At 44.8% G+C, this 19,870-nt stretch overlaps 1 protein-coding gene across 2 annotated transcripts in view; it reads left to right on the top strand.

The window, feature by feature from the left end:
* Positions 1–1,382: 1,382 nt before the first annotated feature.
* Positions 1,383–19,870, top strand: part of LOC123769044 (protein FAM185A) — a 42,029-nt gene continuing 23,541 nt past the window's right edge. For both annotated transcript variants that reach the window (XM_045760002.2, XM_069317018.1), the window contains exons 1-3: positions 1,383–2,126; positions 12,024–12,192; positions 13,649–13,848. In XM_045760002.2, coding sequence (XP_045615958.2) covers positions 1,857–2,126; positions 12,024–12,192; positions 13,649–13,848 — 639 coding nt within the window. In that variant the 5' untranslated portion in view covers positions 1,383–1,856. The remainder of the gene's footprint in view (positions 2,127–12,023; positions 12,193–13,648; positions 13,849–19,870) is intronic.

Below are 19,870 nucleotides of genomic sequence, written 5' to 3'. Positions count from 1 at the left end.
CAGTCTGTTTACTGGTTGTTATTTAACTTAAATTAGTTGTAAATGATAATGTAAAAATAGCCACTGAGAACTGATGAGTTGCCCAAGACTTTTGTTCGTAAAGAGGGAATTGATTACAAACTTGGACTGCCTTTGAGCAGCCTGAGGGTAGCAATATCACAGGAACATCAACTAAATTTCGGAGACTTGAAGCAAAGTTAAATTCACACCAGTTACTCCATCTATCATCATTCTATTATGCAGGAAGAACCGCACGTCTATGGGTCATCCAATAATGTTAGCAGACTTCTAGATGTTACCACTGCTAGGCTTAGGCTCGGCTACAAGTACCTCTGGGAGTTTGTAACATCTGCTGATGTAGATTTGACTAAATGTAAACTCTGTCAGCAGAACTATTCGCTTACTTTGCGTCATTATATAATGGAATGTGAAAAAATCGCGGAATTTAGAGATAACACCATCAATAGTGTCCAAGAAATGTGTAAGTACTTCATTCATAATGATGTGCTGCTCGAAATCTTAGCGAAATATCCAAAATTTGCTTACTGTAGGTAATGCATGCACATGACTGTAAAGCTGCCGCCCAGTTGGGTGGGTGTGCAGCAAGACTAGTAACTGTGTGACTCACCATAGATGTAAAGTGCCTTGTATAGTGACTGTTGTGAGCCTCTTGTTGATCACCTGTGACACAAAGATTATTGATGTGTGTATTTGTGTAGGTGATTAGATATGTATGTGTATGTATATATGTATACGTATATATATATGTACATGTATGCATGAAAGTGTGTACATGTATATATAATATTAATAATTTTGTAACTAGCGTCACAAATTGTTATTTGCTTAGCTAAACGAACTAGAGGGTTCAGTTCCTGAACCGATTATGCGCCTCTGTAATCCTTTACACCACCACCCACGGGATGGGTATGGGGGTGCATAATAAAGAAAGAAATTTAATTGAATTGGTCTCATTAAGACTTTATGACCATGTAATCTATGTTTTGCTCCACTACTTACTGGTTGAGTATGGGGTGCATAACAAATAATAGCCTCCTTCGGGGGCGCCTTGTTTCTAAACGTGTTAGTCTTAAATCCTTTAATCTCAAATCTTGCTACAATGTACCTCTTAATAAATGTTATGTACTCTCGCAACCCAATGTACCTTCTTGTATATAAATAAATAGATTTCAACTGTAAGGGGATATGGTTTGCACCTTGTTATTCTAATAATGGATAAATAATTCTAATAATGGAAGCGCTAATTATATGAACAAATGCCATGTATTTATTCAGACGAGAACAACAGCGAACACAAACCAGCGCATATACGAACGGAATGGTTTGTATGTACAAACTTCTCAGTGAACGAAGTTGTTTCTAGCCCGGTATACGAAATTGCAGTATACGACTTGACCAGTCCCCGGGGAGGATGTGTACGAAAGGTCCGTGACCAGTCCCCAGCAGGACACGGGCCCCTGACAGCCAGCTGGCCACCTGTGGCCTTTACTGCTGCCTCCGCCACGCTTGTGTGGCCTCTTGTGTCGGCGTGGCTCCTCTATACACAACATCCCACAGCTCTAGTGGGCCTAGGCCCACACAGTCAGTCCAGCTTCCCACAGGGGACCGTAGGCCTACATAAGTCCAGCCTCCCACAGGGGCCCATAGGCCTACATAAGTCCAGCCTCCCACAGGGGCCCATAGGCCTACATAAGTCCAGCCTCCCACAGGGGCCCATAGGCCTACATAAGTCCAGCCTCCCACAGGGGCCCATAGGTCTACATAAGAAGTCCAGCCTCCCATAGGTCTACATAAGAAGTCCAGCCTCCCATAGGCCTACCCTACCAGCCAGGAAGATGAGTCCTGCGGGCGTGTTGCGGTGTATGAGGGCGGCCACAAGCTGGCCTAGGCAGAGTACCTTCCTCACAGGGAACCTCAACATACCAGGAGCCTGTTGGGCACAGCTGGGAGACCTGAGCCGCTGGGTTAAGCACAGAAGTCTCTTCAATCATGCCGTTAAAGATTATGTTAGACTTAAATACAAGGACCTTAAGGTCAATTCCGGATTTGGTGTTCTCCAGGCAAGAGGAACTGTGGATTTTCTTATAAAACCTACAAGTGTACAGGTAATTATATCACTTGGTGAAGTCTAATGTATTAGGAACCTATCACCATGGATCCTTCACTCTTCATGTATTGTATGAATGTATAATGTCGGTGTATGTATGTGTATGTCTATGTACTCTTGCTTAAATAAAAGGGTCCTGGTAGGACAGTCGGGTTTGTTCTTGACTCACAATTGGGAATTCCAGGAACGAATTAGACAACACTCAGCCTTCTTGTTTAAATCCCTAAACATGCTAAATAAACTCACTTCACACCTTTTGTGCCATCTACATTTACAAAACCCTGTTCTTAAATGCAAATCCTGCTCTGAAACTCTCCCTGGACAGATGTAATAGGACCCATTATCACCACACCAGAAATAAATATCTCTTTGATATCCCCAGAGTCAAACTTAATCTGTGTAAACACTCTATGCAAATAAAGGGACCCAGTCTATGGAACTCACTCCCTAATGAATTGAAAAGCTGTCCAACATTTGCCCCATTCAAAAACAAAACTAAAAAGTACCTAATTTCATCTTCATAGTTTCCTACCTTGTGATGTAAAATTTCACTGTATCTAGTGCTACCCAATCTCCCATTCTTTATGTACCTAATCCAAACAACTTTACCATTGTGATCATTGCTGTCTTCTTATATGTGCTATCAATCTGCTGTATTATGCCTATTAATCTTTGCTAAATTACCAAAGAAGCTGTCAGTGCAATTAATCAGAGCTACCGATGTGTTTTAATATACCTACTAATCTCTCTCGTCTTAATTTTTTCTTGCAATGTACCTGTTATCATTTTAAAAATTTTGCTAGAATTTACCTACTTAAAATTATCTGTTAGATTGAGGACCTCCCCAAAATGCTGTGCATACTAGTAGCTTTACAAGATTGTAAACACCATGCCAAACACAATGTACCTTCTTTTATATAAATAAATAAATAAATAAATAAGTACACGTTAAGCCTGTATTGAGGTCCTGTACAGGGTTGAATTATTGACCCCGCCTAGGATGCAACCCCACAAGAAGCTGACTAACTCCTGGGTACCTACTTACTACCAGGGAAACAGGTGCATTAGGTGATAGGAAATGCATCCAACCATTTCTGTCCCGCCCGGGAATTGAATTTAGAATTCTTGATTGTGAATCAAGAACGAACCCAACTGGACTAATGAGACCCTATTTTTGTGTGCAGATACAGATATGTATCTCTCCAACCTGCACTCAAGAGAATACAGATTTAGGCATTTTAGTCAGTCCCAATAATTTAGGTGTTTTATTCAGTGGATTCTAGCAGTAAAGGACCTCTGCATTATCTCCAGGTCAGCAATTTCTCCAGCTTTGAAAGGGAATGTCATTGTGCAGCAGTATTCCACTCTAGAGGGCACAAGCGTCTTGAAAAGTATCATCATTGGTATAGCATCTCGTTTAAAAGGTTCTTGTTATCCAACCTGTCATTTTTCTTGGAGTTGTGATGGCTACTTCATTGTGTTCTTTAAACGTATAGGTCTTTTGACATGATTATACCCAAATCCTTAGCATTGCTTTTACATTCTATGGTATGATTTGGCTGAATTTTTTACATAGTTTCCATTTTAATATTTTAATTTTTTCCATGATACAGGAGCTGAAACTTGAATAGAGTTCCATATTATTTTCTGTGGCCCACCCGAGTTATACTGTATCAGATTGAAGATTTGCTGTGTTCTTTATGTTGTCTACTCTTTTAAAAAATCGAAGTGTCATCAGGATAATACAGTACTATAGTTTCTGTCCTTGTCTATGTCCAGTATGAGAATATAATTACCTAAGTACTGTATAATTACAGGATGAGAGCTACGTTCGTGGTGTCCCGTCTTCCCAGCACTCTGTCATTTAACGCTTAGAAACTAGAGTACTAACGGTTTTGGCCTCCACCACCTCACTTGTTCCAATTGTCTACCGCTGCGAAAGTGAATTTTCATGTGTTTCTTCGACAGCTTTGTTTAGCAAGCTTAAACCTATGATCTCTTGTTCTTGAAGTTCCAGGACTCTGAAATTTTTCCCTATTAATTTTGTTGATTCCTGTTATTGTTTTGTACGTTGTGATCATATCGCCTCTTTTTCTTCTGTCTTTTAGTTTGGCATATTTAATGCCTCTAACCTCTCCCCGTAGCTCTTGTCCTTCAGTTCTGGGAGCCATTTAGTTACATGTTTTTGCACCTTTTCCAGTTTGTTCATATGCCTCTTAAGATATGGGCACCATACAACCACTGATATTTCAGCTGTAGTCCTTACCTTGAGGTTACCTTGAGGTGCTTCCGGGGCTTAGTGTCCCCGCGGCCCGGTCGTCGACCAGGCCTCCTGGTTGCTGGACTGATCAACCAGGCTGTTGGACGCGGCTGCTCGCAGCCTGACATATGGTCTCACAAAGGTCTTGAACAATTTCTTTAGTGTCTCACCATCCATGTATTTAAAAGCAGTTCTGAAATTGGAAGCATAGCATAGGCCACTTGCACAATGTTCTTTATGTGGTCCTCAGGTGATAGTTTTATAACTAGAACCAACCCTAGATCTCTTTCCCTATCATAATTTTGTAAAGCTTTTTCCTATAATTTGTAGGTTGAGTGTAGTGTATTTTCTCCTATTCCACATTCCATAACATGGCATTTATTTACATTAAACTCCATTTGCAAAGTGGTGCGCCATACACTTATTTTGTCCAGGTCTTCTTGATGGGTATGACAATAGTTATGTTTTTTATCTTCCCTAGTATCTTAGCCTCATCAGCAAATATGTTTGTATAATCCTATAGTCCTTCTGGGAGGTTGTTTGTGTAGACAGTGAACATTACCGGTGCAAGAACTGAACCCTATGGTACTCTACTCATGACATTTCTCCAGTCTGATACATTGCCTCTGATTACTGCCCTCATTTTTTGTTCAGAAAATTTATCATCCATGTTAGAAGCCTCTCTGTCACTCCTCCGATATGCGTCAGTTTCCAGAACCTCCTCTTATGTGGAACTCTGTTGAAAGCCTTTTTTTAAGGTCCAGATAAATGCAATCAACCGAACCATTTTCATGTAAAATCTGTGGCTCTATCATAGAAACTAAGTAAATTTGTTACACAGGATCTTCTAGATTGAAAATCATAATGTCTGTCAGTTATTACAATATATCATTTTTTCTCTAGGCGTTCTACCCCCATTTATTTTTATTTTTTTCAACATTTTGACTACTACACTTGTCAATGCTACAGATTTATAATTATGGGGGGGGGGGTCTTCCCTACTGCCACCTTTGTAGATTGGATGTTAACCTTTTTCCAAATATCTGCCAAGACTCCTATACACAGGGATGCCTGAAAAATCATTTGAAGTGGAATGCTGAGCTCAGATGTGCATTCTCTCAGAAAGCAAGGTGAAACTCCATCTGGGCCAACTGCTTTGCTCTTACTTAGCTCCCTGAGCATTTTTGTACTTCGTCTCTAGACACCACTATGTGCTCTATGTTGTTCTCTGGAGTTCTTATTGTGTCTGGTTCTTTGAAAATGTCATTTTGCACAAACACACTTTGAAACTGTTCATTTAAAATTTCACTCATTTCCTTTTCATTTCCATGAATGTTTCCCATTTTCAACCTCTGAATTGAAAATTAATTCCTTTACCAGCAATTTGATTTTAAGGAATTTATAGAATAGGCCTGGTTTTGTTTTACATTTGTCCACTATCCCATTCTCAAAATTTCTTTCTGCTTCTCTTATCACCGCTGAGCAGTTGTTTCATGCTTCTTTGTGCCGCTATTATGTCTGAGGTCTATTATGTTCGGCCTGTTCCGATATTCATTCCATTTTGTCTCTTTTGGTCTCAGACCCTCTCATAGTCTCTGGTGAACCGTTCCTGTTTCAAAATTCTTCATCCCTGTTTTGGTATTAATTTTTTTTGTGCCTCTATCATATATTTCACAAAACTTGACATGCCTCTCGTTTACTTCTTTGCCTAATCAGCCGAAGCAGTCTCCGTGGTGTAGTGGTAAGACACTCGCCTGGCGTTCCGCGAGCGCTATGTCATGGGTTCGTATCCTGGCCGGGGAGGATTTACTGGGCGCAATTCCTTAACTGTAGCCTCTGTTTAACGCAACAGTAAAATGTGTACTTGGATGAAAAAACGATTAGGCACTCGCCTTTGCCTAATTGCCGAAGCAGTCTCCGTGGTGTAGTGGTAAGACACTCGCCTGGCGTTCCGCGAGCGCTATGTCATGGGTTCGTATCCTGGCCGGGGAGGATTTACTGGGCGCAATTCCTTAACTGTAGCCTCTGTTTAACGCAACAGTAAAATGTGTACTTGGATGAAAAAACGATTCTTCGCGGCAGGGGATCGTATTCCAGGGACTTGCCCGAAACGCTACGCGTACTAGTGGCTGTACAAGAATGTAACAACTCTTGTATATATCTCAAAAATAATAAGTTTTCCCCATCAAATTCATTAAAGAACTTACCAAGTTTCCCATAGTGTCCTCTCTTAAAATCTGTTTTTTTAAGCTGCTCTGGTTTCCTCATTCTCTTCCAAATTATAACGTATTGCATATTTTATTTCCAAAAGGACATATTCACTTTTGCCCAAGTGGGCAAGGTACTGAATGTCAAATATCTCTCCCTCTTTCCTGGTGAATATAAAATCCAGCATAGAAGGAACGTCTTTGTAGCTTGTTGAACGTATTGATACACGAACCTCTCCAAGAAGAAGTTTACAAATCTATAGGTCCAAATAAAAAGTCCTCCGTTCGAGCTTCGTAGGCCTCCATGTCTATGGATTTCAAGTTGAAAGTCACCGACTACCGGCAGTGGTGATCTGTCTTTATCCGATCTTGCTTCATTATTGTTATGAGACCCTCTCGTTTATTGTCCAGCTCCTCTTTTGTCCCTGTGTTGCATGATGGTGAACTGTATGTAATATTTATGATTATCAGTTTATCATCCTGATTACAAATCTCCAGAGTTATTATGTCAACTTCTCGTGAATTGGCAATCATTATTTCGTTTACCTTCAGGTGTTCTTTCACCAGCACTGCAATGCCTCCACGTTTCCTAATAGAGTGGGGCCTCGACTTACGAATTTAATCCGTTTCCAGAGACTGGTCGTAAGTCGAAATGAATTTTCCCGTAAGAAATAATGTAAATTGAATTAATCTGTTTCACACCCCCAAAAATATTAACTTCAAAATACATTTTATACCGAATAACACTCATTTTTGTACTAGCTACAATACAGTACTGTATGTATACCTTACCTTGAATGAGGACTCTTGTTGGCGTATGGAAGATGGTGAGGAGGAGGGGAAGAGGAGAGGTGTTAGTGTTTAGAAGGGGAGTCCATTGTAACCATCAGACTTCCATTATAACATCAGACAGTGATGACTTTTCTGGGTTACTCTCTCTCCTACGTTTTGCCTGCATACCACTAGGACCTGCTTGTGGCTCACTGCTTGTTTTTCTCTCTAAAAACCTGTCTAGTAACACTTGTTTTTCCCTACGTTGTAACACTTGTCTGAAGTGAGACATCACATTGTCATTAAAAAGGTTAACACAACGGCCTGCTACAGCTTGATTTGGGTGACACTTTTCAGCAAAACTTTGCAATGCTTCCCATACTGCACACATTTTCTTAATTAATGAGGAAGGGACATCCTCTACTCTACATCAACAACCCTCGTACCATTTTCATGTTTACGAATGATCTTTTGTTTTACCTCTGTGGTCATCCTCACATGTGTTTTCATAGGTTGAACCTTACCACTGACTTTCTTGGACCCATGGTGTGATATATAATAATTACTTTTATATTCAACAAACAAAAAAGCACAAAAATAATGTAATTCTTTATAATCACGATTGTCACTAAGCGGGCGGCTCTGGTAAACTGAGGTGGGATTGGCCGTGCCAGCAGCAAACCACACGATCGGTCGACCCATACGCATATCAACAAAGTCGCTAATCGAGGCAAAGGTCGTAAGTTGAATCACATTTTCCGACAAAATTTATATCGTAACTCGAAAAATTCATAATTAGGGGGCAGTCGTAAGTCGAGGTGTCACTGTATTTCTGTCCTGTCTCCCAATTGAGTAGCCCCTTGGGAATATGACCTCATTTAAAATATCCTTAAAAGTTTCATTTCTGAGTGCAACAATGTTTGGCATCTTCAACTGTATTATATATACTCTAGTATATAACACAAAAGAAAGAATACCACCTCTGGCTGGAAGAAGGGAACCCTTAGCCTCAGAGGAAACCACACATAATGCATTAGAGGGAATGTTTAGGTCCCCTCCAATACAGTTTGTGTGCTTTTCTCCTACCACCCCCTTCCTTTTTATTTTAATTTTTTTCCTTTATTATATATTTAAAGGTTATAAGATATACATTGGTTGATACAAAGAGTGCTTAAAGGTTATGGATCTCTTGAAGCTCCTCCGCTTCTGGACAGGAACCGAGGATGCAGCAGGCATTTCCCCTCTGGATCGCCACACTGAGGTACTGAAACAGAAAACTGGCAGCTCTTGGGCCTCTGGTGATGTCAATGAGCTTGGAGCCCAATTCCTTAAGAAATTCCAAGGCACTCTTGGCCCAGGGGCCATGCGTCTCAGACGCTATGGGAACAAAGGTGTATAGACTTTCTAATCGCCTATATTTGGCTGATTTTGCTATTTCCCTGTGGTTGGCCGCCCCACCTGCTTGATCAGCTCCGAGGTGTTCATAGGTGTCAGCCAGGGTGGATACACATGTGTAGTCCCACACCAACTGTCTACCTCCCCCTTCCAGGAGTATATGGTGATGCCATCAGGGCAAAGTGCGGGGAAATTCGCCATCAGGGCAAAGTGCGGGGAAATCCGGGTTCTGGTCCCCTAGGATGCGAGGTTCTCTCTCCACTGGACACTGAGCTGAGACGAGGCTTCTCTTGATGATGTCATTGACCTCATTGTGTCTTGCATGCCAGCCCTTTGTGCTTCTGCAATGCAACCCATGCGGTCCATATTGGTCTGCTTCCACCCTGTTGCAAGTACACTTGTATTCAGTGTGAATTGGGGCACCAAGGCAGAGGGCACTGCTACACGAAGGGATTCTGGATCTAGACACGTGCCCATTGCCGACATGGGTACATACAGGAGGAAGTCTCCTGCATGCAGGGCCCACACTGCTCTGAGACGGGCTTTCTCCTTGTCTGATGTTGCGGCTCTGAGCATGGCATCAGCTATTTTTTCTACTAGTGGGTGGTCCCAGCTGGACTGCTTGTGTTTTTTTGTTGGTTCTATGATGGGTGCTGGGGCTGCAAGAGCATCCCACTGATTTGAACATTCAGTAATTTTGCAAGGTGATCCCCCTATCACCTTGTAGAAAAAAAATTGATTTAATCTTCATTCCTGCTCTTATTAAATCATTTTGCCTCTACAAGGTTCAGTTCCCAAGGTCCATGGATCCCAAGAAAGTCGGTGGTAAAGTTCATCCTAAGAAAATAGTTGTGAGGATGACTATAGAGAAAAACAAGAGAGCTTTTGTAAACATGAAGACAGTTTGTGTGTGGTTATTCTGGCTAAGTAATGCAACAAATCTGTTAACAAAAGCCATCATAATTGCTAAGAAAAAGAAAATTGAGTGTTAATGTGGCAAAAGGTGTAACAGTGCTAAAGCAAAGAACACAAACACTTATGAATGTTGAAGTGTTGCTGTATTGTTAATTTGGATAAACGACAAACAGTGGGTGATATCATTTCTGAAAAAGCTAGGCTATTGCATCATGATCTTATAAAGAAAACAAGTGATGCAGATATGAAAGCACAGCATTTAAGATGAGCAAGGGATGGTTTGAGAAATTAAAAAAAAAAAGTATTCATAGTGGTGGTGTTTACTATATTCAAAGTGTTTATACTGTTGTTGTTCAGTATATTCATAGTGTTCATAGTGTTGTTGTGTGGCATGGGGAGGCTGCCAGCTCAGATAAAGAAGAGGCAGAAAGATTTGTTGGAGATTTTAAAGAATTTGTTCGTAGTGAGAACAACAACGAATTTGTTGTTCTACCACAACAAGTGTTTGTCCCCTTCTCATTAATTTGGAAAATGTGTGCAGTATGGCAAGAACTGCAAAGTTTTGTTAAAAAGACTCGCCCAGATAAAGCTGTCGAGTTAAACTTTTTAATGACAATATGTCGTCTCACTACAGACAAGTGTTAAAACGTAGTGAAAAACAAGTGTTTATAGATGGATTTTTAGTAAGACAAGCAAGCAGTGAGCCACAGCCAGGTGCTAGTGGTATGCCTGCAAAATGTTAGAGAGAGAGAGAACCCCAGAAATAGCATCACTGCCTGATGTTATAATGGAAGGGGACTCCACTTCGAAACACTAACACATCTCCTCCTCCCCACCTCCTCACCATCTTACATATGTCAACAAGAGTCCTCAATAAAGATAAAGTGCAGTAAAAAATATGGTAGTATTCAATGTAAAAGGTATTTTTAAGTTAATATTTTTGGGTGTGTGGAACGGATTAATTCTATTTACTTTATTCCTTATGGGAAAATTTGATTCAGTGTACGATTCGTAGACCGAGGTTCCACTGTACTGTATTAGGGAACGTCTAAAGATTTTAAGTCTTGCAAATCTGTAGCCCCTCATCCCTCCCTGTTGGGTGTAGTTCGCCCTTCCTTTGTTCCTTTTTCCCCTGCTTCCAGTCATGAAATGTTTTGAGATTTTGGGAGTCGGGGCAGAGTTTTGCTTGGGATGTGGCTTAGTCTTGGGGTTTTCCTCTTTTGATTCTGGCACGGAGGTACTCGAGTCTCTCGGTCCCTCCGAGGCTTCTTGGCCTTCTTGCCAGCCGGCCTCTTCTTCCCATGAAGCCTCTCTCCAGGACTCCGCTTACCTGTCCCAGGCGGTGGGTGTGGACAACTGTTCAGCTCCGGGGCCTTCTGCTCTGCCTTCTAAAGCATAGAAGTCAGAATTGGCCCTGTGGGAACCTTCATGGTACCTCACATCTTCTGCAGAGGGTCATTTGTTAGAGGAGGGGTTTTCTTATCCCACCTCCCTGTATGAGTTGGATTTGAGTGTGACTTTCTGCATAGTTTGCCTCCAGGTGCCTTTGGAACTTCTGAAAGGGACCCTCTAGGTGTCTTTTGAACACCTGGCAGAGGAATCTTCCAGGGGGTTCCCTTCCTCTCAGGTTTCCCCTTCGAAGGTTCTGACCTCTTATTTATGTACCTCCTGTGCGACCCAATCAGATCCATTCAGAAGTCAGATCCATTGGCAAGGCCAATGGATCTGACCTCTTTTGAGTTTGGGTACTCTTCCCCATATTGGGTGCATTACAAGGTTCCGGAGTTATCCATTTGTCTCAGGGTTATGGATGTGGTCTACCCTCGGGGCCCCTTGATGTGCATTAATTTGTAACTTTGTCTGCTGTCCTCTCCAATATGTCTTGGGCTGATATTTTGGCTTGGATATTTGGAAATCTAATGGGGTTTTGGTAGCTTGTTGCCTTGTTAATGTGCTGGGACCCTCTCAGGCTTGTGTAGGTTTGGACCGGGTTACCAGTCCCTAATTCGTCCTCTTGGAGAACAGTAAAACATTTATAACAAAATACTGTATAAAATAGCCAATATGTGTATACCAGCACTGTACTTGGAGACAGTTAACTATTCCACAAAAAGTTGAGTTATTCCATCAAGTTGGCTCTGTTTAGTGGACACTATATTTTGTTGCTGCAACATTTGTTCAACAGTCAATTCTTTCTGCTTCACTGAGGGTTCTGGTCTAGCTCAATTTGTGCTAGACACCTGATACATAGCTTCACTTTCCTAATATCTATTTACCGAGATCTATATGTCTTAAAGAATATGTATTGAATGTAGAACATATCTGATTGAAGGCAATGATTTTGCAGGAGTATCCTGATGCAGATCGAGCATTTATTAGCATCTATGGACTACCTACTGTCTCGTGTGATGACATTAATATTGAACTAACAGGAGAACTGAAAGACACACTCACAGTTACAGCATCTCCACAGTCGCCAAAGATGTTCTGTGAAGTACAAATTCCAATTAAATATGGTAAGCTTAGTATTGTATCTATGCATTTCTCAGACCACTGATCAATGGTCTGATACCTGACCAATTTGTTAAATGTTTTAGATGAAGCAGGTTTCTAGAGCTTGTGTCTATTCTTCTCATAATAGGATCTGAGCAGGATCACCTGATAAAGTTTTAAGGTTCATAAGCCTTGTATATTAGGTATATACATGAATTACAGTATATATAGTATTGTAGGAAAGTGACAAGTGCTAAGCATATTTCCAAATACTATAGAGATTGTTATGTAGAATTTTTGTTAGGGAATATGATTTGTAATAGCAGAGTGGTCAGCGCAGTCGGTTCATAAACAAAAAGTGCCAAGTTCAGTTCCAGTGGTAGGATGGAGGTGTTATGACACGCCTTGTTTCACTTGAGGCCTCTGTTCATGTAGCAATAAATAGTTTCCAGGAGGTACACAACTTTGTAGGTTGCAGCCTAGGGATGGTGAGTACTTGTAGATGACCTGGGGGGAGGGGGCTTGGTAAGTCTTAATTTGCTTCCTGTTTCCTGACGATGGCAAGTTGAGATAGAAAATAATCCAAAGGATTATTACTGAGAAGGATTAATGGGGATGGATGTGAAGAGGTACTGCAGGAAGTGTTATGGGGTCAAAATTATCTCGGCCCCCATTTTGATCATATCGAATTTTGTGAAAATTTGTAGGACGTTAGAGTGCATGAAGTAATATACATACATATGCAAAAGTTTAGCCCTCGGTGATGCATGATATTCATACAGCAGGGTTGCCAGTGTGACAAAACATTTAAATTTTTTGCTAGAAATCAGTAGCACCAAGGAGCCACCAAATATCCCCCTTGGCAGCAATTAACTTTCCCCAGGATGTAACCCACAAAAATTGTGTTAACTCCCAGGGACCTACCACCTGGTAATTTGAGGCATTGGGTGTAAGGAAATATTATTTTATTTTCCTGGTAGGCCTGCATAGGTCTCATGGGCATGCTACTATCTGAAGGCTCAGTAGTACCTATGCTTAAGCTCAGAGAAGCTACTGAGAGACTGACCAGAAAAGTGTGCTTCATTACATCCAATTCTTGACTTATTATCTGACGAGAAGAGTGAGGTTTCTGTAACAATTATTGTGATGAATAATGAAATCGAGAGAAGAAATGGAAGGAACAAGATAAACATGGAGGGAGGGAGGAGTGGAGAGAGTGAGCAAGAATAGTCAGGTGAAAAGAAAAGTTAGGTCAATGTTAAGTTAAAAGCTAAAAGAAAATTTGAAGAATATTAATATGTACATTGTAGTAAAATCTGCATTCAACATTACTATGATATGAATTGATAATAGTGATTGCAATAGTGAAGTTTTAATACTGTAATACATTTTACCCCAGCGGTTTAAAGATAACTCTTACGTATTAGACTATATAGTTTTGGTAGATGACAGTATTCTTCTTAATGTGTGTGTTTGCAGATCTGGATGTTAACTTGTTTCACCAGGCCAGTGTTCAGATCCTGGGGATAGAGGCTGATGAAGTACATTTGTCTACTGAAGAGGGTGAAGTGAGCACTTGCGGGCTTAAAAGTCACAACATTCATATTAACACTGAGCACGGCAACATTACCTTTGAAGGGGCTATACAAGGCAACCTTTTCATCAAGGCAAAAAAAACAGTATGTCTACATTTATTTTATGTGTATATTTAAGAAGATTACATCATAGTTTTTTTTTTCTAAAGTTCTAACTATTTGATGATTAAAGTTAAAATTTCTCAATGCTTAGAGCAAACTAGCCCTCTAATATAAATATCTTATCATTTCTTAATCCTTAAACTGCACACACAAATTATGTTCCAGTCCCCACATGCACACAAAATAAAACCAGCGTTGAATGTAATGAAATGCCATTTTCTGGGTGAGACCCGGAGCCTCCCCGGAGCTATACCGGGCTGATGTGTATATATTAGACTGTGGCAATAGTCAGTCGAAAGAGTTCTAGGCCTACCGGGGACCAGAGCCAGAACCTAGCCCCCTCAAGAGAGGCACGAGGAGCAATGGCCTAAAGACACCCCCATGTAATTGGAAGCAGTCTTTGTCTGCTATCTACTAGATCAGGCACCCAGAAAGGTAGGAATTCCAAAACAAACTACTGCTGGTCAAAAATTGCAAATTGAAAGCTGAACTAGCAAACAGAACTCCCCAATCAAAAGCAAGGAAACAAACATGACGTCACCACAACCGCCGCACATCTGTCTGCACAACCCCCCCCTCCCCAGGGGGGGTGGGTTCCCATACCTCCACGCCGGCCACTCTCCTCAGTTCAGAGGCTGAGTATCAAATACGCGAAAAACCGTCAACCGGAGGGAGGGATGCCGGGGAGCCTCCGGGGTGTCACCCAGAAAATGGAGTTTCATTACATTCAACGCTGGTTTTCTGTGGAGAACCCCCTTCGGCTCCCCTGAGCTACCTAACCAAAGATAAGAAGAAAATGGACTCGCCATGGAGGCGGTCGTCACTCGCTCCTCAACTCAAAGTCGAGACAACTGGCCACAACTTGCGACTCAAGGCTACACATGCCCGAGAAGGACCAGGAACATTAACAAGGTAACGTGCAGCCAGGAACCTGTTCGACCTTCAAAAGCCCCGTGCCTGAAAGATAGCCCAGGACATATTATCTAAACAGCAGCCAAAGCCACGAATTTATAAACGGCGTGGGCACGGGAAGAGACCGCAGGCTGGCTGGATCAATTAATCCTGCGGACAACCTGGGACACCCGCACCCTGGGATAGGGAAGAAGGGAAACTGGGTCAACCCAAAGCGCATCCTCTGCCACAGAGGCCTTGGCGCGCAAATAACGGCGAAGAGCCACAAACGGACGCAAAACAGGATGCATCCCCGACTAAGCATCAACAACCCAAGGACCCTTCGGAAAGCAGCAGACTCATTCTTCGCCAGAAAAGGAGGAGATGGTTGCAAACGAGGAAACAACCACCAGGACCGAAAGAGCAGAAACCCCTGTGCCAGAGGAGAGCATGAAGCTCTCCAACCCAAACCCCAGAGGCCAATGCCAACAAGAAAATAGAAAGTAAAAAAATAGTCCTGAACCGAGGGGGGCCACCACAAACCAAGGAGAAGAGAGAAGAGAGCACCTGGTGCAACGACCTGGACATGAGCAGGCCGGAGGTGAAACAACACACTAGAAAGCTTGTGGAACAGAGCAGAAATGACATCCACCCCAAATGCAAGCTGCACTGGCTCTGCCAGTGCCGCCCGAAACGAGGCGACAGTATTTGCCATAAGATGACGGTTCTGAAACAGCCAAGAGAGAGAGGACAAAACAACCCAATCAGAAATCGAAGAGAACCTTCGAAGAGAAAGTGTTGAAAGGACCGGCAGGAAACTTCATACTGCCGTCGAGACGAAACTCGCAGGTGGGACACCAACAAAGCCACCTGATCACCATACAAGTGGTGATAAACCCGCGTCAAAAAGACCAGACACGAAAAGCAGAGGAGAAGATCGAACCAACCACGTACCGGAATGGACCAATCTGCTGAAAAAGGCGGAGCCTTGGGAAGACCCTTGGGTTCGAACATCGAGCAAGAAATGCCTGAAACCAGGGCTGGGCCGGCCACCAAAAAGCCAACAGGACTACTCGTCCCTGGTAAGTGTCTCCTAGCGAGCCACATACTGAGAAGGGTGCCAAATAGGGAGTGGCGGTGGGTGGGAGAAGGGTGCTGATATTAAGGAGGACCTGGTATGCACAGAGCTGCTAAACTCAACTAGTGAGATGGTAGAGGTACTTGGAATTAAGGTAGAAAAAATAAACCTAATTCTAATATATAAACTGCCAGATACAATGGTTGAGGAATTCACAGAGCAGATACACAAAATAGAGAACATCCTTGATAATCTAGCGAACCCAGCACCAGATATTATCTTTCTTGGAGATTTAAATTTACCAGGTCTAAGATGGAGAATGGTAAACACAAATATCATAGCAAGGAATGACCCGGGAAATAACCAACCACAGGTCAGAGAACGTTTGAGATTCTGTACAAATCAATTCTGCTGTCGCGGGTATTGTTTCACCTGCTCATTCACTTAGGCAACCTGCTTCCCTCGCCGCCTGAGCTGTCCTGGTCCTTGGATCGAGTATTTTCTTTTCTCTCTCTTCCCCTCGGTTTGTGGTGGCCCCATCAGTTCAGGATTGTTTCTCAAAGGCTCTTGTTGGCATTCGCCTCTGGGGGTTGGGTCGGGGAGCTTCATGCTCTCCTCCGGTGTAGTGTTTTCTGCTCTTTCGGTCCTGGTGGTAGGTTTGTTCGTTTACAGCCGTCTTCTTCTTTTCTGGCAAAGAATGAGACTGTTGCTTTCCAGAGGGGGTCCTTGGGTTGTTGATGCTTAGTTAGTTTGGCTGGGGTGCATCATGTGTTGTGTCCAGTCGCGGCTCTCTGCCGTTACCTGCGAGCCATGGCCTCTGTGGCTGGGGACGCGCTTTGGGTTGACCCGGTTTTCCTTCTTCCCTGTTTCAGGGTTCGGGTCTCCCAGGTTGTCTGCAGGGTTATTTGGTCCAGCCAGCCTGCAATCAATCCCTGCGCCCCCAACGTTTGTAAGTTTGCTGCGCTGGCTGCCGTCTTTGGTAACATGTCTTGGGCTGACATTCGCGTGCGGGGTTTTTGGAGGTGTAACAGGGTCCTGGCTGTGCACTACCTGGTCACTGTTCCTAGGCCTAGTTGGGCCTGTGTCGCGTTGGGTCGGCAGTTGCAGCCAGTTGTCTTGACTTCGCGTTGAGGTGCAAGTGCCGATTGCCTCCTGGGTAGTCCCTATTGTTTTGTCTTTGGGTAAGTAGCTCCTGGGAGCCCAGAAAACCAGTGTTGAATATAATGAAAAGCCATTTTCTGGGTGAGACCTGGAGGCTCCTCGGTAACCCTCCCTCCCTCCCGTCAGTGGTTTTTCTTGTGTTTTTGACATCCAGCCTCAGAACTGGGGCTGGATAGAACTGCCACAGATAGCCGGTGTGGGGGGTCTGGGGCTCATCCTTTCCCCTCCCGGTTATTCGGGGGGAGCTGTGCAGACAGCAGCGCGGCGACGTGGTGACGTCATGCTCATTTTCATTTGGGGAGTTCTGTCCACTAGTTCGGCTTTCAGTAACAATTTCTTAACCAGAATAGGAGCTTGTTTTGGGGCGCTTACCTTTCTGGGTGCCTGACCCGGTTGATGGCAGACATAGAATGCTCCCAACCACAGGGGGTTTCTATAAGCCATTGTTCCTCGTGCCTCTCTGAAGGGCCTAGGCCTAGAACTCCATTCACTTAGACTGATGCCAGGGTTTAATAAATTCATAACTGCCCAGTTAGCTCTGGGAAGCCTCTGGTTCTCGCCCAGAAATGGACATTTCATTACACTCAAAGCTGTTTTTTCTGGGGGGAGCCCCGTCGGCTCCCCGGAGCTATCCCAGGCTGATATGCTAATGTCAGACTTTGGCATCAGTCATGTGTATGGAGTTCTTAGGCCTACCGGGGACCACGGCCAGAACCGGGCCCCCTCAGAGAGGCAAGGGGAGCAATGGCCTATAGAAGCCCCCGTGTTAGTGGAAGCATTCTATGTCTGCCATCGACCGGAACAGGCACCCAGAAAGGTAAGCGCCCCAAAACAAACCCCTATTCTGGTTAAAATTGCTACCTAAAACCGAACTAGTGGATAGAACTCCCCAACCGAAAACAAGCAAACTAGTGTGACGTCACACACTGCCGCGCCGCTGTCTGCGCAGCTCCCCCCTCCCCGGGAGGGGGAAGGGGGAGCCCCAGACCCCCCGCGCCGGCTACCCACACCTCAGTTCTTGAGGCTGATGCTATAGGCGATGGTCGTGTGCTCTGGCTCCGGTGTCGCTACTGCACTGTGCTTTGCGTGTGGTGTTAGTTTTGTGGGTGCGAGAGCCAGGAGTTATCTTCAGTACTCGGGCTGCATGCGCCTAGGGCTGCCTTCCCTAGGTGCCCTGTAAGTACTGCCCTTGGGGCTTGGGGCCACCTTCCACAGGCTCCTCGGGGTCTGCCTCTGCTGGTCCGTTTTACCTTTCGGTTTTTCGGCCGCCTGTTGGGCTCTTGGGTGTTCTGTTCTCCCTTGTTACCGGCAGGTAAGAGGCAGTTTGCACTGGTAGGGGCGCAGGGTGCTGCTCAGCTTGTATTTCCCGACATCGCGGCCGGCTCTGTTCCTTGGGGTTCGCTGTCCTCTTGCGGGGTTTTGTTTTTCTTTTTGTTTTTGCCTGGTGGGGGGTTCTGTCATTTTATTCAGTTTGTTTTTGCCCTTCCACTGTTCTCATCGGTGGCGCCCCCTGCTAGGTCCCCGTGAGTGTACACGTCCCTGGGGTTCAGCTTTAGAAGTTTGCTTGGTAGTTTTGGGCGCCGGTTTGCAGCACCCTGCCTGGGACTACCTGAGCGCGAGTCCTCTTAAAGTAAACGCTCAGGACCCTGGGAATCCCCTAGGGGGCGCGTGGGTCCGATGGATGTGACCCCGGAGTCCCCACTCGCTGTGTGCGAGTTTGAGGGTTGCTCGGTCCCCTTGTCTCAGGGTGACCCTCATTGTTTTTGCCTCTGCCACGCTGCCTGTTGGGTCGGTGATACTTTCGACCCTGAGTCCTGTGAGTGTTGCTGCTTGCTTGTGACTCAATTTACCCAATCCTCTGATTCTGTTCGGGTACAGGCGGCACGTGCGTTGCAGTCTAGGTTTCGTCTGTTGCAACGCGCTCGGTTGGTTGCTTCCCCGGATGCCCCGGGGCTGCCCCGCTTTGCTTTTCGAGACCCGGACTTGGGGGTGGGGGTCGCTTCGATCCTGGTTCAGTCCGCACCTCCTCGTCCTTCCCCTTCTGTTCGTTCTGGTCCCCCGCCCCTGCTTCCGGCCCCGAAGCGTCTGAGGGTTTCGGGGTCGGAGCAGGGGTTACTTGATCTCGAGACTCGGGCAGCTTCGGGGGTTGCCCCTTCCGGGGGGGGGCGGCAGAGGCATTCGAGTCTTGTCTTCCGGCCGAAGCTTCAGGGTCTGACCAGTGGGCCCCTCTTCCTCCAGCTTTTCCGGCTGCTCCGTCCTTGTCTTGTGGGGTCGGGGCTTGGGGAGAGGACTCGGCCTCGGGTCCTGTGGTGACGGACCTCGAGGCTGGGGAGGGGCTGACTTGGGGGCCTTGGGCCCCGCTGGACCCCGCCTGGGTTTTTCTTCCCACTGAGCGGGGCTTATTGTTACAAGGAGTGGGGTTTTCTTTCCCCCCCCTCTGCGTACGAGTTGGATTTGGTGTAGGCCCCTCCCCGGGTACGGTTCCGTGTTCCCCCGGGTACGTCGGTTCCGTCCTTCCGGAGGTTTTCGGCTTATCGCATCCAACCTGGTGTGGTGCGAGCGGCCTTTGCAGCTTACCTCCTGCGTGACCCGGATTATGCCTCGGAAATGGATCCGTCCACGTTCAGGTTTGGGACTTCGTTCCCTTTCTGGCTCCGTTACGAGGTTCCGGAGTCGTCCTGGCTAGCAGACTGCCCCTTGTTTGGTCTGGATTCCTGGCATTCCTTCTGTCGTTCCCGCACGCTGGAGTGGCGGGAAGCTTCCACGGTGCTTCAGGTTTTCCTGGGGGGTGAACTTGAGTACCTGAATGAGTGCTTGTTTGCCCCTGCCCTTCCCCGCGATGTGGGCGTTATTCAGCTCCATGTGCAGGTTCCC

This window comes from Procambarus clarkii, chromosome 86 (assembly GCF_040958095.1).
Source record: "Procambarus clarkii isolate CNS0578487 chromosome 86, FALCON_Pclarkii_2.0, whole genome shotgun sequence".
Lineage (NCBI taxonomy): Eukaryota > Metazoa > Arthropoda > Malacostraca > Decapoda > Cambaridae > Procambarus > Procambarus clarkii.
Note: the sequence above shows the minus strand (reverse complement) of the source record. Positions and strands in the feature narration are given on the sequence as shown.